This window comes from Petaurus breviceps, unplaced genomic scaffold (genome assembly GCF_028583685.1).
Source record: "Petaurus breviceps papuanus isolate PSGF00001 unplaced genomic scaffold, PetGlider_PUasm1.0 37, whole genome shotgun sequence".
NCBI lineage: Eukaryota > Metazoa > Chordata > Mammalia > Diprotodontia > Petauridae > Petaurus > Petaurus breviceps.
The window spans coordinates 19130796-19158026 of NW_027186296.1; the positions used below are offsets into that span (position 1 = coordinate 19130796).

At 38.3% G+C, this 27231-nt stretch overlaps 1 protein-coding gene and 1 pseudogene across 7 annotated transcripts in view; one reads left to right on the plus strand and one right to left on the minus strand.

Annotated features, from left to right (window-relative positions):
* GABPB1 (GA binding protein transcription factor subunit beta 1) overlaps positions 1-18882 on the minus strand; it is a 78145-nt gene extending 59263 nt beyond the window's left edge. For 5 of the 7 annotated variants that reach the window (XM_069098039.1, XM_069098038.1, XM_069098035.1 and 2 more), the window contains exon 1: positions 18683-18770. In XM_069098039.1, the coding sequence (XP_068954140.1) occupies positions 18683-18706 (24 nt within the window). In that variant the 5' untranslated portion in view covers positions 18707-18770. Of the gene's footprint in view, positions 1-12850; positions 12873-18682 lie in introns of those variants that run through there. The other 2 variants (XM_069098036.1, XM_069098037.1) reach the window with 2 other exon arrangements.
* Positions 1124-2264, plus strand: LOC138168493 (electron transfer flavoprotein beta subunit lysine methyltransferase pseudogene; annotated as a pseudogene).
* Positions 18883-27231: the final 8349 nt, after the last annotated feature.

Below are 27231 nucleotides of genomic sequence, written 5' to 3' on the forward strand. Positions count from 1 at the left end.
TTTTGAAATGTGCCACTGCCAAAAGTTTTTGTGCTCCTAACCCCATTTTCCCCATTAGCTCTGGGGTTTTTATTCCACCATTTTGCCTTGTGTTGTGCTTCTTGTGAACACATATGTCAAGTTATAGCAGGACTGTGCATAATTATGATTACTCAAAACATCCCACAATAAATCAAGGATAGCTACAAGTTCCAGAGTTAAACACAAAATATTACATTTGTCCCACCCACACCCCTGAGGAAAAAGATCCCTGCAGATTTCTCAAGGTATACAGTTTACTGGACACAACAGAGTGGTTGTGAGAATAAAATGAGGTAATATTTTTAATTAGAAATTGTTTTCAATCAACAAAAATCCTTCTCTCTCCTTCCTATTACAACCCTCCCAAAACGAACACACACACACACACACACACACACACACAAGACAGAAAAAACAAAATCCCCACAGCAAACATGTACAGTCAAGCAAAACAAATTTGCACACTGGCAATGTCCAAAAACGAAAAATGTCTTACCTTGGGCTCTAAATCCTTCACCTATATCAGGAAGTAGGTAGTTTGTTTCAAGATTAGTCGTCTAGAATTGTAATTTGGTCACTACACAAATCAGAGTTCCTAATTCTTTCAGTGTTGCTTGTCTTTACCATGTTGTTGTCCTAATATAATATATATTGTTCTCCTGGTTTTGTCGACTCATTAAGTCTTCCCAGGTATGTCTGAAACCATCCCTTTCATGTCTTGTAGAACAATAATGTTCCATTATATTTATATACTATAACTTGTTCAACTATTCCCTAACTCCCCCTCAGATTCTTATTCTTTCTCACTTCAAAGAGTCTTCCTGGGGCAGCTAGGTGGCACAGTGAATAGAGCACCGGCCCTAGAGTCAGAAGGACCTGAGTTCAAATCCAGCCTCAGACACACTTACTAGCCTTGGGCAAGTCACTTAACCCCAACTGCCCTGCATTCCCCCCTCCCAAAAAGCAAAAAAAAAAAAAAATCTTCCTGTAGTGTGAAATGTATTTTGGTATCCAATTGTGTGTGTGTGTGCACATGCATGTATTCTTCTATCCTATATAACCAGTCAGAATGAGTGAGGTTTGTGTCAGGACCACTCCCTTCTACCTACCCACTGTGCTCCTTTTTTATACAGATGTCTACTTGTACAGACTGATTATGTATGTGCAATAACCTTCCCTAATATTCCTTTCCCTTCCCCATCCCCAATATATTCCTCCTCTCTTCTCTTTCATTTCTTCTCTTAAGATCATTAAAACATAACAAAACCGGGAGTTGCCTGGGATGGGGGAAGGAAGAACCCAGCTTCTAGTCGGGATTTGTGAGCAAGGAAGAAAGAGCTGATGGCATTGTGCAGAGGATGAATGTTGTTTCCACTGCCTGTCAGGAGCTTTGTTGGTATTTTTCTGAAGAGTTTGAGAAGTAGCAGTTATGCCTCTTTTCCTTGGAGATACTTTCTCTACAGAGCTTCCAGAAATATTTTTTACTCAGAAGTCCAAGCCTTCCTGGAGTTGAACACTGAAGTGACCAACAGTAGAAACCTTACCCCAGAAATCCAGCTGTGGCTTTTGACACCACAATGCAGGTTCTGGTGGGAAAGAGCTGACTTATCCTACAGTGATCCCTACTGGACAATCTATTGGCCAGGAGGCCAAGCTCCAACCAGAACTTGGGGTCTATGAATTTGGAACATTGCAATAATAGGTTTTTTTTCGATGTTTGCAGGTATGGCTACTGTGTTGAACTGCAAATTAAATAAACTGAACCCCCTTCCCATTTTAACTAAAAACATCTTGGACTCAGAACCAGTTAAGTGGGAACTCATTGTCCTAGGAGATGTTTTATGATGAAGACCTTTCAGATAGAGTTCTTCAATGGTTGAGGAAATCCATTTGGACTCATGGAACAAAAGTGCTGATTGGTGATCCAGGGAGACCAGAATTCTGTGGACACATTATTCAGAATCACTTACAGAAAGTAGTAACATATTCACTTCCAGAGCTCTTTGAAGGAAACAATAGTCTGATAACAAGCACTGTCTGGAATTTACAATTCTGAGTTCTGTTTACTTTCCAAAGGGATACACACACATACACATTGATTGTTACCTTCATGTACACTACTTCTCTGTCAGTGCATAATTTATGCATCATGTTTTGAAGAAGTAACTTTAAAAATCTGTGAGAATTGCTCTTTTTTGATATACTTGCATTTCCATTGATGGCAGTTATATAATCCTTCTGTTTCCTGATTGTTAATATCATTTTGAAATTAAAAATTAAAAAATTATTGGAGTTTTCAGTTATAAAAAAAAAAACATAACAGAACCAATCCAGGTCTTCAGTCTAATTAGATTACCTCTACAGATGACCCCTAATGCTGATAGAATTCAATAGGATATATGTATCATCTTCCCACATTAGAATGTAAGTAATTTGTCTTTATTTTCCTATGATTGTTTACTCAGGTTTACCTTTTTATGTTTTTCTTAACTCATGTTTGACCTTCAAGGTTTCTTCCCAGCTCTGATCTTTTCATCAGAAATGCTTGTATGGGGGTGGCTAGGTGGCACAGTGAATAGAGCACTGGCCTTAGAGTCAGGAGGACCTGAGTTCAAATCCAGCCTCAGACACTTAACACTTACTAGCCATGTGACCTTGGGCAAGTCACTTAACTCCGGATTTCCCCCCCTCCAAAAAGGGAAATAAATAAATAATGCTTGTATGTCTTCTATTTCATTAAATATCCATTTTTCCAATGGGAAAAGGACCGGCATGTACAAAAATATTTATAGCAACTTTTTTTGGTGGCCAAGAACTGGAAATTAAGGGGATGCCCATCAATTGGTGAATGGCTGAACAAGTTGTGGTACATGAATGTAATGGAGTACTATTGGGCAATAAGAAATTATGAGAAGGCAGACTTCAGAAAAACCTAGAAAGACTTATATGAACCTACAAACTGATGCCGAGTGAAGTGAGCAGAACCAGGAGAACATTGTACACAGTAACAGTTACACTGTGCAATGACTGACTTTGATAGACTTAGCTCTTCTCAGCAATGCAAGGACCTAAAAGAACTCAAAAATACTCATGATGGAAAATTCCATCCATATCCAGAGAAAGAAATAGAAAGAAACATAGAGTCTGAATCCATAACAAAGTATACTATTGGCTCTCTTTTTTTGTTTTGTCTTTTCTTTCTCGTGGTTCCTCTCATTCATTCTAATTCTTCTATATAACATGACTAATGTGAAAATGTTAAACAAGAATGTATATGTAGAACCCATATCAGATTTCACAACATCCTGGGGAGATGGTGGAGAGAATTTAAAACTTATGGAAGTGAATGTTGAAAACTAAAAACAAATATTTTTTTTAAAAAACATCCATTCCCCCCCCCCCACGATTATACTCAGTTTTGCTGGGTAAGTTATTCTTGGCTGTAAGCCTATATCTTTTGCCTTCTAGAACATCATATTCCAAGCTCTATACTCCTTGATGGTAGTGGCTGCTAAATCATGTACCATCCAACTTTAGCTCCTCAGTACTTGAATTTTCTTTGCTCCTTGATGTACTTTTTTTCCTTTGACCTGAGAGGTCTAGATTTCAGCTATAATGTTCTTGGAAGGTTTCAGCCTGGGATTTCTTTCAAGTAATGACTGACAGATACTTTCTATTTCTACTTTTTCCTCTAGTTCTAAGAGATCAGGGTAGTTCTTCTACAATTTATTAAAATATTTCTAGGCTCTTTTTTGGCCATGGAATGACATTCAGGTAGTCTAATGAATATTGATTTTTTTCTCCTTGATCTGTTTTCCAAGTCTCTTGTTTTTGGTATGATTTCAGAGCATACTCATATCTTACATTTTTTTCTATTTTTTTTCAGTCCTTTGACTTCATTTTAATATTTGTTTTATGGAGTCACTGGGCTTCTATTTATTCTATTCTTACTTTTAGGGAGTTTGTTGTTTGAGCAAGGTTTTGTACCTTGCGCCAAGTTGTTAATTCTACTTCCATTTCTTTCTGCCATAACTCTTATTTCTTTTGCATTTTCCTCTAGTACTCTTTCATTTGCTCCAATCTAATTCTGAAGGAATGATTCTCTTCAGTTAACTTTTGAGATTCTTTTTCCATCTAGAAAATTCAGCTTTTTAAAGCATTCTTCTCCTCATTGCCTTTTTGACCTCTTTTGCCATTTGAGTTAGTCTATTTTTTTAAGGTGTTATTTTCTGCAGTCAGGTTGTTGACTCTCATTTCATAATTTACTTGCATTGTTCTAATTTCTCTTTCCAATTTTTCCTCCACTTCTCTTATTTGGTTTTCAAAATCCTTCTTAAGGTCCTCTGTGGCCTGTAGCCAGCTCGATTTTTCTTGGAAGCTTTTGGTGCAGGAGTTCTGACTTCAATGTCTTCCTCCTGTTCCATGCTTTGATCATTTTCGGCCCCAAAATAGGAGTGTAAAGTTGGATTGCTCTGCGAGCTTTGCTTCCTTTGCCTGCTCATATTGCCATTCAATTACTTGACTTTGGGGCTTTTTGTCACAGTAGGACTCTGCTACCAGACAAAGGAGCTTTGTCCCAATCACTGGGGTTTTCTCAGCTGCTGAAGGTATTAGTTGGGTGCCCTCTCTGAGCCTCCATATGCTCTGGCAAACTTCTCACACACCTGAGGACCTCCACCCTAGACCTAAATCCAGATCCAAGCAGGTTAAAGCAAGAGAGATTACCTCTCATATTGATCACTTGGTCCCCCTACAATCTGCAGGCCAGGAGCAGAAGCTGCCACATGGTGGTGGCTGAACTGCCATGGTGCCTCAGCAACTTCTCCCTCCAGGGGATAAAGGCCGGACCACACTCCCAAACTACCGGATCCCAAAGTCCACACTGCACTGACCTCTCACTTTGTCTTAGCATCTATGGGTTGATAATTCTGGAAACCACCACAGCTGCTGGTGATCTGAAGTCCCTCCAACTGGTGGCTGACTGTGGCTGCCCTGAGGCTAAAACCTCTGGCTCAAGCAGAGCTGGGCAGCTCCCAGAGTGCTGCACTGGCCGCTTCTTGCTGGCCTGCCAGGCTGTCCTCAGCAGGAAGTTAGCTCTCTGTGTCATTTTGTGGGTTCTGTAGTTCCAAAGTTTGTTCAGAGTCATCTTTTACATGAAATGGAGGAGGTGGAAGTCGGAGACCCAAGGAAAGTCCTGTTTCTGCTCCGCCATCTTGACTCTGCCCCTCAGTACTCTTTCATTTGTAAAAACATTTTAAATTCTTAAAAAAATTCTTGCTTCTACTTCTTCCAGGAATTCCAGTTGAATTAGTGCCCAAGCTGTATTTTTCTTTGATTTAGTTCATTCAAGGAAAACAAGAATGGTAGTGTTACTGAATTGGGAATGTGTGGAAGGGAGTAATGCATAAGAAAACTAAAGGTAAGAAGGCACTAGATTTTGAATGGCTTTAAAAGACAAAGGATTGAATATCTGCTCCTAAAAGTAATATGGAAGCAATAGAGTTTATTGGGAAAGAGATGCTATGGTCAGACATGCACTTAGGAAGATCACTTGGGCATATAATTGCGTAGGGTAGATTAGAGTCTACCATGTCTTTTTTACATTTCCCTTTGAAACATCTACAACCGAGACTTTGGAGTTTGTGGCATTCCAAGATTTTTAATCTAATTTGTATGTATTTTCAAGATGAACCAATTTGGCCATGTTTTCTTCCCCTCCTAGGTATTCTGATTCTCTGAATTTCAGCACCATAACTCAGTTGCCTAATCACTCTGGAACATTCTTTTGCCAAGCCAGTCTCCTTTTTCCAATTATTAAGTTCCTTCAGAGGGCTTCCATTTTGGAGATGTGTCACAGGTTTCTTTCCCCTCCCAGAAGCATTTAATTTTGCCACCATGCCCCCTGTAAATACCTTCTTTACTCATCCCTTCCCCACTTTTCAGCTCCCTTTTATGTGTTGTCGTCCCCCTTTAGAATAAAAGCTCCTTGAGGGTAGGAACTGTCATTCTTTTTTCTTGTATATATATATATATATATATATATATATATCCCCAGTGCCTGACTCATAGTAAATGCTTCCTTAATAAATGCTTCTTACCTCATTTTGCCTTATGTACCTAAATGTGGCCTATTAGGAAATTCAACTGCAAGTCATTACAGACTTTTCATCTAGTTTTTTCTTTATTGATTATTAGGCCAATCTCTTTTGAATAATTATGGATCCCACTGGAAAGGAGTCATATTTTCTGGAACTTGTAATCAGTTATAATATCACCCACAAAAAGAGATTATGTGGAAGTACAGTATCATCCACAAAAAGAGATTATGTGGAAAACCTATCCTGAATCTCTTTTCCAATTGGATCCTGGTTATGTCACTCTTTGGGACAATGGTAAACATCTAAATAAAAAAGTAGAAATAGTACTTGGGAAGAAAAGGGAACAGTGGTTGGACAAGACTCCTGATGAAAATCTATGAAGAAACGCCTAGTTGCTTTATGCCTCACTTGAAAATAATCAATCACTAAATGTTAATTATCTCTGTAGTTATATTCTTCAAACAATCTTGTGTAATCTTAATACATCATCAAAGATTCCTTGATGAAAGAGACTTAAAAGATTATATTTTGATCTACTGAGTACTAAGTATTTTTTCAAAAAAATCTGCAAACAACAAACAGCAGGATCTGGTGTGCTCGGGATCTTACAGCAAACTTTAACAGCAAAGGTGAAGTTTTCTTAAGAATAACGTTTGCAAAAGCCTGCTATACCCTTCTCATGTTTCCATTGAGGATACCCTGGATACATATTCAAATTTCTCTTGTAAAGACTTTTACTAATGAAAAAATTGGCATATAAGCTGGTAGATAGGTATTCACTTGATCCTTCTGGGAGAATATTGATTATTTTATACATAATTTTTTCCCAATATTCTGTCATCTTACCCTCTGAGATGTTTGTAAAGCAACACCTCAGAGCTTTCAAGACTGTCTCCTGCAGCACAGATTTCCTCTATATTCCTAGTCTTATCCAACCAGCTCTCCTTAATCTGTCTTCTCAAGAATCATTTCTGCTTCTTCCTTTGACACTCTGGTGCATGAGGTATTAAAATTTAAATGTGGCAGTCCTATAAAGTGACAAATTTGCTCCACTTTATGTCTATTTGTTGTTCCCCTGGTGTGGGAGGTATGGTGAGACAGTTCAGTTTATCTGAAAAAAGATCTTAATGGGCTACAAGAGCAATGAGTCAATCAGGGTGAGATGACAGACAAAAATGGGAATACTAACATCAAGACACACTGAAAGGAACTGCTTACAGTAATAAGGAGGTGACAGTACTGTTATACTCCACCCTATCTGGAATATAATGTTCAGATCTAGAGACCACAATAGGAAGGATACTAATAAGTTGGAAAATATCCAAAGAAGGATAAACAAGATGGTAAAAAGGGATTTGAGTCTATACTATATGAGGAACAAGTAAAAAAATGGGGATTTTCTTTTTTTTTTGGGGGGGGAGACAAAAAGAAAACCAGGGTATGGGGGAAAGCATAGGGAAGATGCTGTCTCAAGTACATATGAAGGCAAAGTAGAACCAAGAGAACTTGGAAAGTGTGAGTGTGTGTGTGTATACTGCACAATGACTACAACATAAATAAAAGGAAAAATAAAATGAAATGGAAATGCTGTGCAATCCTAACAACCAATCGTGAATGCAGAAAAGTTTAAAAAATGTACCTCCCGCGCCTAGCCCTACCAGATCTAAACTATATTATAAAGCAGCAATTATCAAAACTATATGGTACTGGCTAAGAAGTACAGCAGTGGATCACTGGAATAGATTGGGTACACAAGACACAGCAGTAAATGCCTACAGTAATTCATTGTTTGATAAACCCAAATACTTCTGGGATAAGAACTCATTATTTGACAAAAACTGCTGGGAAAATTGCAAAATAGTATGGCAGTAACTAGGCATAGACCAACATCTCACACCACATACCAAAATAAGGTTCAAATGGGTATATCATTTAGACATAAAGGGTGATATCACAAGCAAATCAGGAGAGCAAGGAATCAGATTGATGGAGATGGGAAGAATTTACAAGCAAACAAGAGACAGAGAATATTATAAAAATGGATAATTTTGGTTGCATTAAATTTAAAAAGTTTTGCACAAAGTCAATGCAACCAACATTAGAACAGAAGCAGAAAGATGGGATAAACTGTTTACAGCAAGTGTTTCTGATAAAGACTCATTTCTAAAATATATAGAAAACTGGGTCAATTTTATAAGACTGATTTATCAACTGATAAATGTTCAAAGGATATTAACAGGCAGTTTTCAGATGAAGAAATTAAAGTTATCTATAGTTACATTAAAAATCCTCTAAATCACTTGATTAGAGATATGCAAATTAAAACAACTCTGAGGCACCACCTCACACCGATCAGATCAGCTAACATGATAGAAAAGGAAAATTACAAATGTTGGAGATTTGGGAAAATTGGGACACTGATGCACTGCTGGTGGGCTTGTGAAACTGATATAACCATTCTGGAAAGCAATTTGGAACTATGCCCAAAAGTCTATACCAACTACTAGGTCTGTATCCCAAAGAGATCATTAAAAAAAGCAAAAGGACCTGCATGTACAAAAATATTTATAGCAGTTCCTCTTGTGGTGACAAAAAATTGGAAACTGAGGGAATGCCTTTTAATTGAGGAATGGCTGAACAAGTTGCAGTATATGAATCTAACAGAACACTATTGTGTGTAAGAAATGATGAGGAGGCAGTTTTCAGAAAAACCTGGACTTAACATGAATTGATACTAAGTGAAGTGAGTAGAACCAGGAGAACCTTGTATACAATAACAGTAACACTGTGAGATAATCAGCTATGATTTGACTTAGTTGTCTAAGCAATAAAATGATCCAAGACAATTGCAAAAGACTCACAACAGAAAATTTTATCCATATCCAAAGAAAGAAGTATGGAATCTGAATGCAGATTGAAACATATTAACTTTTGGGGGGTTTTTGTGGCTTTTCCCTTTTGTTCTGTTTCTTCTTTCACAACATGACTAATGTAGAGATATGTTTCCATGATTGCAAATATATAACCTATATCATATTACTTGCCATCTTGAGGGAGAGGAGGGAAGGTAGGGAGAGAGAAAAATTCAGAACTCAAAATCTTACAAAGATGAAATGTTGAAAACTGTCTTTACATGTAATTGGAAAAAATAAAATACTATTTACAAAAAAAGAGAAAGAAATGTACATCCCTATGGCTGTGGAATGTTGCATATGATGTCAGAGGTCAGGCTTGATGTCAGTTATTTTTGTTCAACTGACTTGTTTTTTCTTTGTTACAGGGGAAGGTTCTTGGCAGGAAGGGATAGTTAGAGGGAAAGAGGGTTATATCTGAAAGTGACTGTAATGACAAAATATTCATACCCTAAAAAAAGTTGATAAAGAGAATGTCAAATAATAAAATTTAAATTAAAAGTACATGAAGGGATACCATGTAGAAGGATTAAACTTTTGGTTTGGCTCTAGAGGGAAGAACAAGGGGCAATGTGCAGAAGTTGGAAAGAGCCCAACTTGGGTTTAATGTCAGAGTTACAGCAATCAGAGCAATCCAGAAATTCAATGGGCTGCCCTAGGAGGTGATAGATTCTTCCTCACTGGACGACTTTTAAGTAAACCCTAGATTGGAGACTCAACCAAGGAGTTCATTAATTTGGTGGGTTTTTTTCTTAGATACAGGATAAACATACTTCAATATAATTGGTTTTCTTTGTAATCTTAAGTATCTTATTTCATGCATTTAAAAACATCATTCTGAGAAGGTATCAATTGGATTCATTAGACTGTAAAAGTGATCCATTACACAAAGAAAGTTAAGAACCCTTGCCCTAGGTGGTCATTTATCTGTTCTGTTGTAGAGAAGGGATTCTTTTGGGGCTAAGGTTTGATCTATGTCCCTAGAAGTTCTTTTATAATTCTAAAATGTTATGATTCACCTTTAAATGCTCTTAGGATGACAAAGTTTGAGTCTCATTCCAAGTTTTCTTTAGATTTGTTTTCACTTTCATTGCTTTTCACTGTTTTATAAGGCAATGTTAATTGTGATAACTGAACGTCTTCCTCCACAGTTTTACAAATGAGTCTGAATTCTAAACCAATGTTATCTTTGGCTGTCTACCATCTCTCTACTTGGAAAGATCAAGTATTGACTGCAACAGGGAATTCTGGATTCTTTAGTCTCCTCCTAATGGTGATGGTTTTAAATGTTAAATTTTTTTAGAAATCATGATTATTAAGGACAATGGCTTTTTCCTTTTCCATTTCCTACTCTGAGGAATCAACAACTAATTTGATATTAAAGTTATTGCAACTGTCCATAGTGTCTTCTCAGCATATTTTCACCAATTCTTAAAGGGTCAGCTCAAGTCCCACCCCCTATTTTATGTGTTTCTGGTAAGTAAGAAAATGCATTAAATGATTCACAACCCAGTACTACTCATGTCCCCCACAAAGGTCAAAGACGGAAAGAAGAATCTCAGATATTATCAAAATAGATATAACACTTCATGGAAAAAAATTAGCAAAGAAAGTAGGTTCATATTAACCGAAAAATGTTTGAACAAATTGTGATATATGATTATTATTGTACTGTAAGGAAAGACAAATATGAAGAATTCAGAGAACAGGAAAACTTACATGAATTTATGTACTGTGATGAAAGTAGAATAAAAAAACCAATATATACAATGCCTACAATAATATAAATAAAAATAACACTAAAGGGCAGAATGAGTTCATGATAGAGTAAGTTAATACAAGTCTTCAGATTCTATGATACTGCCTTATAAGAACATCCACCTTATGAAAATGTTATGGTAGATAAATGGTCTAGAATAGAAAACAACACTGACCTAAACGAAACCAAATTCTACCTTATGAACTAAAGGCAATGATGTGCTAGGATAATGTGGACAGTCTCTAGGAATACGCTGTACTATATAATGGAATCTAACCTGTATATTTATTTTTATCCCGTCTTTCTTTCAAATCTTCCCATAGTATCTAATGTACTAAGTGAATTCTAAGGGGAAAACAGTATTTATCATAGTCTTTATTTTTTAATTGATTTTTTAATTACAACAAAAACTAAAAATTTCATTTGGGGTTATAAAACATTATAGTCAACAAGAAGTTATTAAATACCCAAGATGCATAGTATTATGTAAAAGATTTGCCTTCTGTAAACTATGAATCTGAGCTAAAATATGGGAGAGTATTTTATGCTAGTCCCTACCTAGCATTTGCTGAACTGAAATGTTTTAGAAATAATAAAATTCCTGTTTTAAGGAACTTACAACCTAATACAGGAAACAAGGTAGAATTAATAAAAAAATATGTATGATTATGGTAAATTCAAGCATATTGAGTGGGTTAGGATCTTTGTAAAAAGGATGTTAAAGGCTTTTCAATTTTCTGTGACTTATAAGTCACATTTCTGTCTTGTTAAATTACTGCATAAAATATGATGAAAACAAAGTTCTTGATTTTCCATCTTTTCTGGAAGGAAATTATAGAAAGGTAGAAGAGTAGATTAGGAAAAATCTTTGCTAACTCCAACTTTTCTTTTAATCTACAAAATAGGCAGAATATACAAGTATCATCTCAAAATAGAACTGATCATAAAATGCTCTAAAACAGGCATAGAATCATGTATCTAAAAGATGGACAAGACCATATAATCCAATCCTCTCATTTTATAAATGAGGAAACTGAGGCCCTGAGATCATAATGCAGGAAGGGGGTACAGAGGAAGGGAAAACAAGATCTGAATCCACTTCTGCCAACTACAAATGTTCCTCTTTCCACACTGCTGTGGGTTTTTTTCTAACTAATTTATAGATCCATGAAATTTAAAATAACTGGAAAACTATGACTTTAATTATGAACAAAATATCAAAGCATACTCAAACCTCAATTAACTATCATCTTGGCTAGAATCCAGTTTTTAAAGAAATGTATCAATTCAACAGAAAACAAGTTCATATAAGTACCTCAAGCCAAAACAAAACAAAACAAAAAAAAAACAATAACAAAAAACCAAACTCAACTTCTAAGACATTACAGATTCAAACCCAAGCTCCTACTTTTGATTATTTTACAATAATCATTATATTCAGAAAGATTTCTCTGATATATTACAAAATCCAGAATCAAAGATTCAATTATTTAGGAAAACAGACTAATTAATATATTTTTAAAAGATTTCCAATACATGATCAAGCAAAAAGGGTTTTCTGTTTAGTTCTCAAATTAAAATAAAAACTCAGTCTCTTTTCTAAGAAATTACAGGTTAATTAAGGTTTTGCTATAATGACCATGCTGGGTCTCAATACCTATCTCAAAGGAATGTGCTGAGGAAAAATTATACTACTTATGTATTAGCTGGTTTCAAAAGAAAAGGAATATATATCCAAATTACATCAATTAAACATATTATCCTCATGTATAAAAAGTATTAAGCCCAAGATATTCTAATAAATATCAAACCCAGTATGTAGAAAACCATTTGTAGTAACAGATCAAGAAATAAAGGTATTAGCCTTCTTATATTTGTGCTTTCAAGAATTAAAACTAGAGGTATGTAAGAGTTTAGATTTTTCTTATTTCTAAAATTACCTATGATTACCCATTAAGTTGGGAATCAGAAGATCTAAATTCTAGTCCTCTAGCATATGTTAGTTAATATGCTATATGAAATAAGGCAGACAGCAGAATGAAGGTTGAGGGCAGACTTACTTTTGTCTGGTGTCCCTAGTGCCTTATAACAGTACCTTACACACAGTGACTGCTTAATAAATGCTTGTTGAACTGAATCCACCTCTCCGGGCTGCAATTTCTTCATTTAAGTGGATGAATTAGATTTCTCCAAGGTTATTTCTAGTGCCAAGATCCCAAAATTCTTTAATTCTAGGAAGAGAAGAAATTTTCTCAAAGCTAACTGCCAATGAGCTTAAATAAATGCACACTCTGGCTCACCAATCACTGAATTAGTAAGTGAATGGTCTAAGTTTTATCAACAATATTTATTAAATACCCACTGTTTCAGGTGTTCAGCACTATAGGTAAATAAATAGTAAATAGATAGTAAATAGTAAATAAATAAGTAAATAGTTTTACTTTAGGGAGCTTAAAATCTAAAGAGTATGATAATAAGAAATTAATAAGAACTTTAAAAATTTTAATAAGTACAAAGTTAACTACAATACTCAAGGCTCTAATCACATTGGAAGAAATTTCCCCATTTGAATAAGCATAGTTCTTACCTACAAGTTGTAATCCTATTTCTGGCTTCCTTACTCCCTTTCCCTCTTCTCCCTTTCCAGAGCCCCCTAAGTACATGATTTCTGCCTAGGGCCTCAGAAAGCTGTAAGGACTTAAGGGTGATAAACCTAAACTCCACAAGTGTCTTTTTTTTTTTTTAATGTGTTGGAGTTAATGAGAACTGTGCTATAATGGTGAAACTTGACTAAAGGGGATTCAGCTAAGAAATCATGGTTTTTTAATGGATCTGTCATCTCATTTGTATCTCTTCCATAAGTGAACAAAGTAATCCATCCATTCATACCTTCTCAACACAGTGCAATTCTTACCCATCTTCTCCCATAGTTTTTTTTTTTATATTTTATGGGTATTAAGCATAATACTCAGACTGCTCATCTCTTATCCCTACACTATTGTTTCATGACCACACCACATCTTTTTCATAGTCCTCATGGCACTTCATGTTCTAAATCATAGCTAGAAAAAACTTCCTATATGTGGAATTATTTTTAGATTTTTAAAATTACCTTTGAAAAATAAACACTGTTCATCTTTAGTCTAGACTAAGATTAAATCACTTTTTATTCATGGGCAAAACCACTCTTTCTTGTAGAAGTGAGATCCAATGTACACTTCAAGGTAATTCAAATAGATATTAACTAGATTCCACACACAACCAGACATCAGCTTTAAAATAAGTTCAGGCCAACAAAAATGAAAGTTTAAAATCTAAATTTGTACTTCAAATATATTAAAAATTTGCGTCACATTACGAAACTATGCATACCCTTTGACCCAACAAAACCATTAATAGGTCTGTATCCAAAGAGATCAAAGAAAAAGGAAAAGGACCTATATGTACAAAAATATTTATAGCACTTCTTTTCGTGGTGGCAAAGAATTGTAAATTGAAGGGATGCCCATCAATTGGGGAATGCCTAAACAAGTTGTGGCATATGAATGTAAAAGAATACAACTATGCTATAAGAAATGATGAGCAAGTAGATTTCAGAAAAACTCGGGAAGATTTATATGAACTGGTGAAAAAAAAAAACAAGATAACACTATATTGGATACCGGCAATATTGTAAGAAGACCAGCTGAATAACTTAGCTATTCTCAGCAATACAATGATCCAAGGCAATTCCAAAGGACTTATGATGAAAAATGTTATCCACCTGCAGAGAAAGAACTGGGCATCTGAATGCAGACTGAAGCACACTTTTTTATCTTTAGCTTTCTTCGGGTTTTTTTTAGTCTGTTTTCTTTCACAACATGACTAACAGGGAAATGTTTTGCATGACTACACATGTATGACCTGTATCAAAATTGCTTGTCTTCTCAAGGAGGGGAGAGCAGAGGGAAAAAGGGAATTTGGAACTTGAAAATTCAGAAAAATTAATGTTAAAAAATGTTTTTATATGTAATTGAGAAAAATAAAACATTTAAAAAAGAATGTGCTTGGCACTATTTCATGTAATTACTAAAAAGAGTTAAGGCCAAACGTTCCCTATTGATATGAAAGTATAAGACTCAAGAATGGTACCTTTTTTGATTTTGTATCCTAAGGCACTATCTCCATCAACTTATTCCCAAGATTGCTTAGTAAATGCTTGCTAGGTTGAACAGAATAGTACAGAACTTCAGAGTCTCAGACCAGAACTCAAAGAACAGAAAACTAATTTTGTTACCACCTCAAGGATGATCAAAATTCTGAAACTCTAGTATCACAAATATTATGTAATAGTTCATTGTGTTGTTTATTGTACTTAACTCTAAAGAAAACTAGAGGTTTCTGCAATTGATAAATGGTCAAAGGATATGAAGGGACAGTTTTTGGAGGAAGAAATTGAAGATATCTATAAGTATATGAAAAAATACTCTAAATCACTATTGATTAGAGAAATGCAAATCAAAATAACTGAGGTACCACATTTCACCAGATTGGCTAAGATGACAAAACAGGAAAATGATAAATGGAGAGGATGTGGAAAAAACAGAACACTAATGAATTGTTGGCGAAGTTGTGAATTGATCCAGCCATTCTGGAGAGCAACCTGAACTATGCCCAAAGGGCTATAAAAAAGTGCATATACCCTTTCACACAGCAATACCACTTCTAGGGCTGTATCCCAAAGAGATCATATGAGCAGGAGGAGGTCCCATATGTACAAAAATATTTATAGCAGCTCTTTTTATGGTGGCAAAGATTAGAAATCAAGGAAATGCCCATCATCTGGGGAATGGCTAAACAAGTTTGGGTATATGAATGGAACGGGATACTATTGTGCTATAAAAAATGAGTAGACAGACTTTATAATAACCTGGAGAGACTTACATAAACTAATGCTGAGTGAGGAGAGCAGAACCAGGAGAACTTTGTACACAATTACAGATACATCATATGTGTGACGACTATGATAGACTGGGTTCCTCTTAGCAATGCAAGGTTATAAGACAGCTCCAAAAGACTCATGGTGCAAAGGGCTATCCATCTCCAAAGAAAGAATTACTGGAGTCTGAATGCAGACTGAAGCAAACTACTTGCTCTCTTCTGTTCTGTTTGTTTTGTTTCATTTCATTCCTTCTTTCTCATTGTTCTTCATGATTCTTCTTTACAACTTGACTAATGTTTAATGTGAAGGTATTTGTAGAACCTATATCGGATTGCTTGCTACCATGGAGAGCAGCGGAAGAGAGGGAGGGGGAGAAAATCTGGAACTCAAGGAATTGTGGAAATGAATGTTGTAAACTAAAAGTAAATAAATAATTTAAAAAAAAACTAGAGGTTACTAAGAGCCTAATTTCAAAGGGTAAAGACACTTCAATACATATAGTGGGGCACTTAATGATTCTATTTTTCCTTCTGCTGCTTCCAATTGAGATCATTCTACTACTTTCCATATTCTGTTTACTGCATTAAGACTAAAGTTTTCACTATACATAACACAGCATTTGGAAGTTTCCTTGGGTACCCTTTGGGGTCCTCAGTCAACTCTCATGATAGTCTCTCTTACTCAAAGAGAAATTAAAATACAAACTATGGGTTTTGCCATGCACTAGTCACCAACCTAACAGGAGTAACATGGATTAGTCTACCATGTCCCTAACTATGCACATCATTGTGTTCTTTATCAACATTAGATAAACAAATATTAAAATATTTAAAGTACCCCTTTTATATAACTGTCTATGCAATCCAGACACACAAGTATAAGAAAGGTTTAGAGAAACTGTTGCAGTTTTAACAGATTAAGAGAATTTAGGGAAACAAATATAATCTTTTGACCATATTCTCACAAATCATTTCAGTATCATGATCAAACAATTTGCGATTGAATAGCCAATTGATCTAACATAAAATGCTTTCTATGTTCTTGAAAATTAGACAACCCACAATTCAGACAAATCATACAGAACTGGGAACAGAATTTAATGAAATACAAAATACAAGCAGCGTTGGAATAGCCATACTTTTAAAGTCAAACTCACAAAGTAGAAACTAAAGTGTAATCATTTGCATTTACAAAGATTTTCTGCTTCAAAAAATTTTTAACTTCTGTAGTATACAAATAAGCATTTCATTTACAAAAATTCCGTTTATGCACATTTTCATCACACATCTACAATGGAAACCTTGCACGAATTATTTAAAAGTAATCTTCCAGTTAATTATTGCCAATTCATTTAAAAACCCCACCTTGGGTCTCTTGGCACATGGACAAATTGTTAAACATAAAGTTTAAGTAGTTATGCACTTAACCTATAGCTTTAATAAAACAATTCTTGTCGTTCAATAACAACAGTATTTGAATCTGTTTTCTTATTCATCTTTTTGAAATGAGTCTTAAACGAGATAGGAAACAAGGTATATTGTGAAGGTCAACTGACATTTGCACAGCCAGATCAGAGGACAGGAAACACAAGCTGAAGAAGATAGCACAGAGGAATAATCTTTCCTTTAAATGAAAGGACTGAAAATGAAGCGCCTAATTTGTTCATCATAGACAAACAGGTATTCACAGAAGGGCAATGACTAAAAAAACTTTAAAAACTTAAGTCGCCTTCAAATGTCTATTAAGGCGAAGATAAACTTTAGATTCAACTGCAGTGCTCAAAACTCCCTTAAAATATGTGAAGAAAAGTCACAGTACAGCATCTTTCATTCTTTGATCCCAAACCCCTCTACAAAAATTATTGACAGTTACTGCGCCATTTTCCAGGAGAGGAGGAAAAAAATTAAGTCACATAGAGTTAGAGACTTGCCAGAGAGGAGACAGCAAATCAGAGTCCAAGTCTAAAACTTAGAGATTAGCAGGCGTCCCACTCCCTCCGCCCCCAGCATCGGGGCCGCCCGCCCCTCCTCCCTTCAGATATGCTCCAACACAGTCCAATCAGGTTTTAAGCCTGGGTGAGTGGAGTGAAAGCAAGTTTTCAGGGGGAATAAAGGGGTGAGCCAGTCCTCCCGCAGGCTCCAGCTTCTTCACTTTTCCGAATTCTCTCCCCAGTCTGGCCCTCTTCTCACCCTCATTTTTAATCACAAAAACGCTTCGGTAATAACAGGTTAAACCGACACGGATTATCCCTCTGCTCTGACCACGGGAGTCTAGCAAACCCCCCCCCCCCCCCCTTTTTTCTCCCCCCCCCCCCCCCCCCCCTCGGCGGCTGCCCGATGGCCGGGCTACGTCCCCCAGCAGCCCAAGCCCTTCGAGGTGGCCGCTCGGGGCTCGCGGTGCCGCCGACCCCGTCCCAGCTTGGCTCCGAGTTCCCCTCCCCCGTCCCCCGGAGGGATCGGTGCTCCGGGGGTCACGGAGAGGACCTCCTAAGTCCGGGGCCCCAGCGGGGGAGATGTCAGTCGGGCCTCCCTGCATGGAAGGGGGGAGGGGAAAAGAGATGGGGGGGGACACAAACAAAGAGGCCCCGCGGCGCCCGGGAGAACGGGGCCGAGGCCGCGCCCGCGCCCGCCGAACCCCCGCCGCCCTCATTCCCACAGCGGGGGCGCCAGGCTCGGAACCGGCCAACCGGACGGGGCGGGAAGGGAGGCCGGAGGAGAGAGAGGAATGGGTCCCGCAGGAGCCGGGGAGGGGGCGGCGGCCGCCACCATGTCTGCTCGCCCCTCCCCAGAAGCAGGGTGCCGGGCGGACAAAGCACGGCGGCGCGGGCGGGCAGCCCCGACCGCCCCCCGCCCCCCACCGACCCCCGCGGAATAAGCGGGGCCAGGAGCCCCGGAAACCCGGCGCCTTAATGCAATAAACAGGAAATCGCGGGGATGATCTGGGTTCCGGGGGAAGTGGAATTATTTTTTACCAGCGAAGAGATCAACTTCCACATCCGGTGGTAACAGGGCCCTGCACAGACCCGCACTGACCTGGAAAAGCTTCGGGAGCGGCGGCGGGGGAGCAGCGGGAGATGTTGCGGGGACCCGAGGCACCTCGTACCCGGCCGGGCTGACACGGCCCCGCTATCAACAAAGCGCTTCAGAACCACCAGGCGCTATTTTCCGAAAATGCCGCGTCTGGTCGGCGCCCAAAATCCCCACCGAAAAGTCCCCCGTGCTTCTCGCGGAGGGACACATGGTGTGCGAGTGAGTCGAGCTCCCAGCATCCCTCCCTTCTCCCTGCCCTCGCCGAGCTCAACCTAACCTTCCCCCCCCCCCCCCTTTTTTTTTTGCTGCCCTCCAGGCTCGAGCTGCTTTTCCCGTATCCTAACCCCTGACCCCATGGGAGAGAGAAGGGATGGTGGTTCTGATATTTAACCGAGAAGAGGAAATTATGCCATTTCAAGGTTCTCTGCTACACAAAGAAACCGGCGGAATGATCTGCTCGTGATAAATGCGAGTCCCGGCTGGTAGTGCGCCTGCGTGCCGTGAGGGGGAGGTGGCTATTTGTCCATGTGGACGCTTGTCCCGAGCGCAGGCAGTTCCTGGTGCCTTCCCGCCTGTTTTTATTTTTCTATTAATTGGAAAAAGCAAACGACCAACGGAGCTTCTCTGACCTTTATTTGCCTTTGATGGAACCCGGGATCCGTCTATGCCCCCATGTCCTGTGTGGTTGGAAGGGAAATGGGGGGGGGGGGGGAGGGTGGAAACGTGCACATCAGCTTAATAAGCTGGCCAACTGTGCCTTGTAGAATTCTGGGAGGCTTGGGGGGCAGGGAGAAGGGGTGTCGTGTTACTCTGAACAACCTAGGGGTTTGACTTAAAGTGACCATAGTTCTAACTAGCGAGTGTGGGTCGGAGCCAGGGGGGCAAAATATAAAAGACATTTGCCTTATTACTGTATTTTACAAGGCTGAGCATCCAGGATTGGTTCTTAACATTCTAAGATACTAAGAAATGTGAATTGAGTGGGGTCAGCTCGGCCTCACGGACGTAAAAGCAGCAGCCTGACCTTAGCCCACTGATGCTACAAACTTAGCTTTCAAGCGTTTATGCTGATTTTTCCAAGACCACCTAAGTGGTCAGTGGTGCTGATCTCTACTTCACTTAATGATTAGAAAATTAATCTTAAGGTCAAGATGACCTAGTTCAAGCGCTGAGTGAAGAGCTATGTGACCCTGGACAAGTCATTTAATCTCTTGTGTTCAGCAGCTCTATACTAACTTGTAACTTACTAGCTGTATGTGTGATCTTGGGCTATTCACTTACAACTATGTGCCTCCAGGATACTTATAAATTGATGAGCAATTTCCAATCTGAATTGATTGAATTTTCTCATCAAGCTTAAATATTTTGATTAAGTGTTTTAATTGTAAAACAATTCAGTTAATTTGTATTTACAGCCTGCTGTTCTATTTGAAAAATCGAAAAGTTGGCTGCTCCATTGGTTTTGTTTTCTAGCTGTAGAGCCCCCTAGGCAGGTTTTGAACATTGATGCAGGAGTACATTTGAAAGGTGATTCCCTTTGTCCTTTGGACCAGAAGCTTTGACCTTTTCGGGGTAATACAACATACCTGATTTAAATACTTGTCATAAAAACCTGAATTGTCTGGCATTAGACAGTCCTGTCAGATTCTTTGTAACCCCATTTGGGATTTTCTTAGCAAAGATACTGGAGTGGTTTGCTGTTTCTCCAAGTAATTTTACTGATGGGGAACTGAGGCAAGCAGGGTTAAGTGACTTGCCCAGGGTCACACAGCTAGTAAGTGTCTGAGGCTGGATTTGAACTCTGAAAGTGAGTCTTCTCGACTATCCACTATGCCACATAGCTGCCTGGCATTGAAATATGCACATTTATAAAAATGGTGTTCCTCTCCATCCACCCTCCCAATATTTTACATCCCAGGCAGCTTTGTCAGTAATTGAGCATTTATTAAGTACTTATTCTGTTACAGGTTTTGTGCTAAGCTTTGGGACTACATAGGAAGACAAAAAGTCTCTGACCTCAGAGTGTACCTTTTAAAGGAAGAGACTACATGTAAATAATTAGATACATATAAGACATATCCAGAGTACATGGAAGGTAATCTGGGAAAGTGAAAGCCCAATAGACTGAAGGACCAAGAAAAGCTATCTTCAAAAGTTGGGATTTGTACTGAGTCTTGGCATGGGTAGAACTTGCAAATGCACTGAGGGAGGATGTCCTCTTTGAGGAACTGCTTATAGGCCAATGTAACTGGATCATCATGTTCTTGGAGAACAGTAAAGTCTAAGAAGACTGGAAAGGTAAGAAGGGTCCAGGTTATAAAGAGCTTTACATGCTAACCCTAATCAGTCAAGCATGTACATCAGTGCTGCTGGTACCAAAATAACAAACCCAGTCACACTGCCCTTAAGTAGTTTATTTCTCCTTTTACAAAATGTATGTAATAATAAACTTAAGTTCTTGTTTACCTTTTTTGAATTGACATACCCAGAAAGAAGCAAATTGTAATTTTAATTGAGTATTGGTTTTTTCCCCCCCTCCATTTTCGGTTTTATAGCTAATAAGAGACTTGGCAGGTTTGCTCATTAACATTCACTTTTTTGTAACATGGTTTTTGAGAAAGTGCTAACAGACATTTTTTTCATTTAAAAATATGGAGGGGCAAGAAGACATAAAGGTTAGTAATAGAACTGAAAATAATATTTATGTAAGGGAAATTCAGTACTCATGGGAAAAGTGAAAAGGATTAAATTAACAATTGAATGAAAAAGTTTTAAAGAAAATGGAACAGTGAGTAACAAACCACAATTTTGCAACCTGGGTGTGGCTGCCTTCCTGGAAACATTTTTAAAGTCCATGAATGACTTTTCTGAATTGTACTAAACATCAACTGCTAAAATTTTGAGAATTGACCAAATGAAATGACAAGAGTACATTTTATATGTTTATGGTTTCAAACTTTGATGAGCATATAATATGCAAGTGAAATATGCTAACAGTAATAGGTTGGGTGCTAATCAGGAATTAAATGGGATAGTATTGGGGAAAGGGTGAAGTTCTATGAAAGAAACAGGTGGCAGAAGACATCAGGTAATGTGAACAAAAAAAAAACCATTTTTACCACTGGCTTTTGCCTTTATTGAAGAGAAAATAAGCATTTATTAGGCACTTATTGTGTGCCAAACAATTTGTATCCTCAGGGATCATAGATCTAGAACTGGAAGGGACCTCAGAGACCATGTACTCCAATTCTCAAGTTTGGAGAAATTGAATGATTTGCTGAGGATCATACATCTAATGTCTGAGGAGGTAGTGAAACCCAGGTCTTCTGATTCCAAGTCTAATCCTTTCTCAAGGCCCAAGTTCACAAAGTTATTGAGTGACAGGCAGGATTTGAACTCATCTCCAATGCAAGGGTCTTCCCAGTATACCTCCATGCTTTTATATGCCTTTTATAGGTTTATCTCTCCATTCTATTGGGGGAGACTTGTACATATATGTAAAACTTGGATAAGGTGATTTGGGAGGAAAGGGTCCAAACGTGGGATTCAGGAAAAGCCCTGTGTAGAAGACTAGGGACTTAGAGCCAGAAGTGAGGAGAGAGTGAAGTCTCGGAATGGAAATGGCCAATTTGAGGCCACAGAGTTGAGAAATGGATTGCTGTTATTAATAACTGTCTGCTATATGTGACAGTACTCTCTCTCATCAGCATTCTTTTGTACTGGACATCCTCCATGCCAGGAATGCATACCCACCTCACTTCGACATTATAGGATCCCTCCTTAAAGATGTTCATATTTATAGCCTTTCCCAATTCCTTGCCCTGCCCCCCACCAACTGCTAGTGCCCTCCTTTCCAGCAGACTTGTAGTTAACTGTTTTGTATTTATTATGTACATAGATGAGGAAATTGAAGCTTGAGTACTTATTTACATGTGTACTTCTTGTCTCCCCTATTCCAATGTAAGCTTTCTAGTAGGGAGTTTCATTCTTTGTAGCCCTTGGAATAGAGTAGATACTTAATAAATATTTGTTCCAATCCTGCAACTCACACCTCATCAGTACTACTCCTGATTAAGGGGAGAAAGCTCCCAAAACTTGCACTGAAGTATTGTCCTCAGGCCCGTCATTCCTTCATTTCTCACTCAGCCGAAGACTATGCTCCTTTGGCCTTCTCCTTCATGCTCCCTTGACAGGTACATCTCCTCCCCCACTCCCCTTTCTGGAGGGCAAGGACTGCCCTTTCTCATATTTGTATCTCCAGTGTTTATTTAGCACAGTACCCAACATGTAGTAGGCACTTAATGTTTATTGATGACTGAAATACACTCTCCACAGCATTTCTCAGTAAACCTCTTATAGACCCCAAATCTAAAAAAGTTAGACCAACAGATAAAAACACAGTTGAATTTGGTGCCAGAGGAACAAAGCCCTACATTTCATATTCCAGTAGTATGAAGTTGAAGGTCTTGAAACATTGTAATCTCTCTCTATATCTTGTATGTTTCTCTCCTTTTGGGTTTCTTTTTTAATTTATGGAATTAACCATTTTCATAATATAGTACAGTAAGAAAATGTGATTGTACATGAAATTGCAAATCTATTCACAACTTGCTATTCCTTCCAAATACACAACAAAATTATCATGTAGATTTTTTTCTTTTTTTCCTGTCCCTTTGGGTTCCTGTTTAATTACTTGTACCTGTCTTCCTCCTAGAAGCTCTGTCTTAATTTTATTTATTTGCCTGACCACTTCAAAATCCACATTTTTGCCATATATAACCAAAGCCTCTTGATCTTGATGGTACTGTGAAAAGTACCCTGGCTCTGAAATAAGAGGAATCAAGTCCTACTTCTGACTTATTTTCTAGGTGACTTTGGGCAAGTTACTTAGCCTCCCTGTGTATCAGTTTCTTCATCAAGCCTAAATTTTCCTTTTTGTATCTTCTACCCATTGTTTCTGATTGTGCCCTATGGGGATAAAAACAGAACAGGTTGAATCTCTTTTCCACATTACAGCCCATTAAATACTTCAACATAACTATATTGTTTTCCTTGACTCTTCCTGCTAAACTCCCTTAGGTCTTTTGACTCCTGGTTGCTCTCTGCTGGATACTCTTCAATACAGCAGCATCTTTCTTAAATTGTGAACACACAATAAATAGAAATAGACACAATAGTCAATCAGTAAGCATTTAATTAAGTACTACATTCTAAGGACCATGCTAGGTGCCAGAGATGCAGAAAGAAATATTTATATATGTTGTAATGGGAATGCAAATTTGGAAGATCTTCCCTGCCCCTAGGTTAAAGTGCACCTGAAGCCTGGGGTGGGAGGCTTGTTTTTCAGTGGATACTTTTTGATTGGCCAGTGGGTCAATAAGGTTGTTACATTCTCTGAGCCAGGAGAAGGCTATATAAGCCCTGATGTGAGGCTTTGTTTTGGGAGCTCGCTTTGAGAAGTGTTCTGTGATTTGATCTGTATTCTGGGAAGCCGTTGTCCAGGGCCCCCCCCCTCCTTTGAAAAACCCAGATGTTGATTTGGTATGGATGTAATGGCTGGACAGTTTGGAAAGCTGTCTACTTGATCTGTTTCTGTCTTGATAATTCTGCCTGTATACTTTGAAGTTCGGGGTGCTGACCTTTTCCCCTGAACAAGGTAAACGTCTGATTGATTAAAGTAAGCTTGTTAACCCATTTTGAGTTGCTTTCCTTTAACAAAGCAGATCCAAGAACCTGTATGGGCAGCAAACCCTGAGGACGCCGAAGTGCTTGCTGCTACATATGTACATGTGTTTGTGTACATATATGGATGGATATGTGTCTGTGTGTAAGATTAAGAAGAAAGATTACCTTCAGCCAAGAGAATCATGCCCAGAACACTCCTCTCCTCCCTTTTAACTACTGACATTCTTGGCTTCCTTTAAGTCCCAACTAAAATCCCACCTTCTACCTGAAGCTTTCCCTCACCCTTTTTAATTCCAGTGCTTTCCCTCTTAAATGATTTCCTAATTATCTTGTACATAGCTTGTTTTGTATATTTTCACATTGTTGCCCCCTTTAGATTGTGAGTTTCTGGAGGGTACGGACTGTCTTTTGATGATTGTATCCCCAGGCATTTAGTAGGCACCTGATAAATGTGGATTGACTTTGAAAGCCAGAGTTTAGTCTACCCAACTCAGTAGGCTTTGGAGTGTAATTGATTGACTACCCAGTGATCTCTTTGACTTTTACAGATTGAATCCTCTACTGGTGACTAATTTTTTTTTTTTTTGTGGGGGTAGGTAGAGGGCTGGGGTAGGCAGTAGACGTTAAATAACTTGTCTAGACTCACACACTTAACACATGTCTGAGGCCAGATTTGAATTGAACCAGTACTTTAGCCATTACACCACCTAGCTGCCCCTAACCCAAAACAACCTGTTAAGTCTACATATCTCTCAATCAACACAGCCTACTTCTAGTGCTCCAGAAAGTAGACTGGGCCCTGGAAATGCACAGTTAAAAAGTGTAACTCCCAAAGAGCTTATCTTCTGTTATGCATGTAGCTAGGTTCTAAACTTACTCTCCAGGTCCTCATACTAGCAGGTTGTGTCCTTCTAGGACACAAAAAAGACATTTCTCCCTCAGGGTTCTAGGAAGCAGCACTGAGGACTTTCTTTCCCTAATACTGATACTAGCCATTGAAGCTTCCATTCTCCCCTAACATCAATCTCTAATGATTAGTGCCCCAATATCATTTAACCAGTTCGCATCAATTAGTATTTACAGAGGGATATTTACTGAGAAAATGTTGGCAAGATATAAAATTGGCAAAAAAAAAAAACAAAAAACTCTGCAGTACAATATGAAAACCGTACTGACAGAAATACAAGCATTTCCCTCCTAATGGTGGGGGTGAGAACTTCTCATATTTCTTCCTAGCAAGAATGGGTTCAAAGGAGTTTCTACAAAGCATCCAGTTGTAGACTAGCCATGGCCAGTGGATGAGTCCTAGTCTCCCTGGGCGGGGTTAAAAGAAGCTTATGTTCAGAACCTTAGCAACCCTCTACCAGCATTGGACTTCTGGCTCTCCCTCTCCAGTATTGGTTGCACTTGAGTCAATATCCCTGAACTGATTGTGCTGGGGCAGTTGGAAGACTGCCCCCTATTGCCATTTACAGGGTCCCTCTACCACCATCCCTCAATAGCTTCTCCAGTGAGATTCAATTAATCCATATTTATTATCCAATCAATATTATGACTATTGTTACCTACTGACTCCCAATACGTTCTTCTTTTCTCAGTGAATTCATAACCTAGTTCATTCTTTCCATCCCAACTCCTATCCTCATACTAGATTATTTAAATGTATGTACAGCCTTAAACAACCTCAGCTATTTTCAGAGATGGTCATACCCTTGATCTTGCCATCACCTACAAGTGTTCTACTTCCATGATCATGAACTCTGAAATTCATTTACATTACCATAATCTCTATCATTCTTTCCTTATACCACACAACCTCTAACACTATTCTTTGTCCTCACTGTGACCTTTAATCCCTCCACCCCTCAGTTCTTTCCCATTCTCTAACTCCTGTACAGCCAATTCTTCTCTAACCTATCTCTGCCTCCATCAATACTTAAGTCCATTGTGCCCTAACCCTATCATAAAGATCTAAATCAACAAATATTCGTTAAGCACCTACTATGTGCCAGGTACTACATTGAGTTCAGCGGATACAAAAATAAGTAAAAGACAATTCCTGCCCTCAAGGAATTTACAATCTAATGGTAATTATCTAAAGATCATACCTTGCCAAACCCCAATCTTGAATTTATTCCCTATGTCCACAGGTGTAAGGTGCAAACAAGAGTGAATAAATGCAGTATGTTCCAATAGTCTTAGTGCAGTTTTAAGCTACTAAAGACTTGGGATACCCTGAATAAACTATTTAGAAAATTTTAAAACCATTAGCTTAAAGCTACACCAAGACTTTAGGGAGCCTGGATAAACATATTTGAAAACTTCAAAATACTATGTAAGTGTAAGTTATTATTTGTTTATATACAACTTATGTAGCACTTTAAGGTAAATAATAAAAGTATTATCACATCAACTTTAAAGAAAAGTGACAAAACTGAGAGCTAATTGTCTTGTTCTGATCACAACTGCCAAGAGCCTAAGCCAGGATTTAAACCAGTCTTCTGCCTCTAAATCTAGGACACTTTCAACTGAAGTCTAACTGCAGCCTATCTTTCCAGCTTTATTCACATTGTTCCATTACATAGAATCAATTCTCCAGCCAAATTGGATCACTAACTATTGCCTCTTTGTACCCCATCATTCACCCAAAATCTCTTCTATTCCCTCCCCAGCTCTCTGAAATTCTTTGCTTTCATTGACAGCCTTGTCTGCGATTTCCTTAAAGATCATAGGCTTAAAGCAGAAAAGACTCAGGTCACCTAGTTCAAGGAGATGGAAGCTGTGAAGGATTGAGTGACTTATGTAA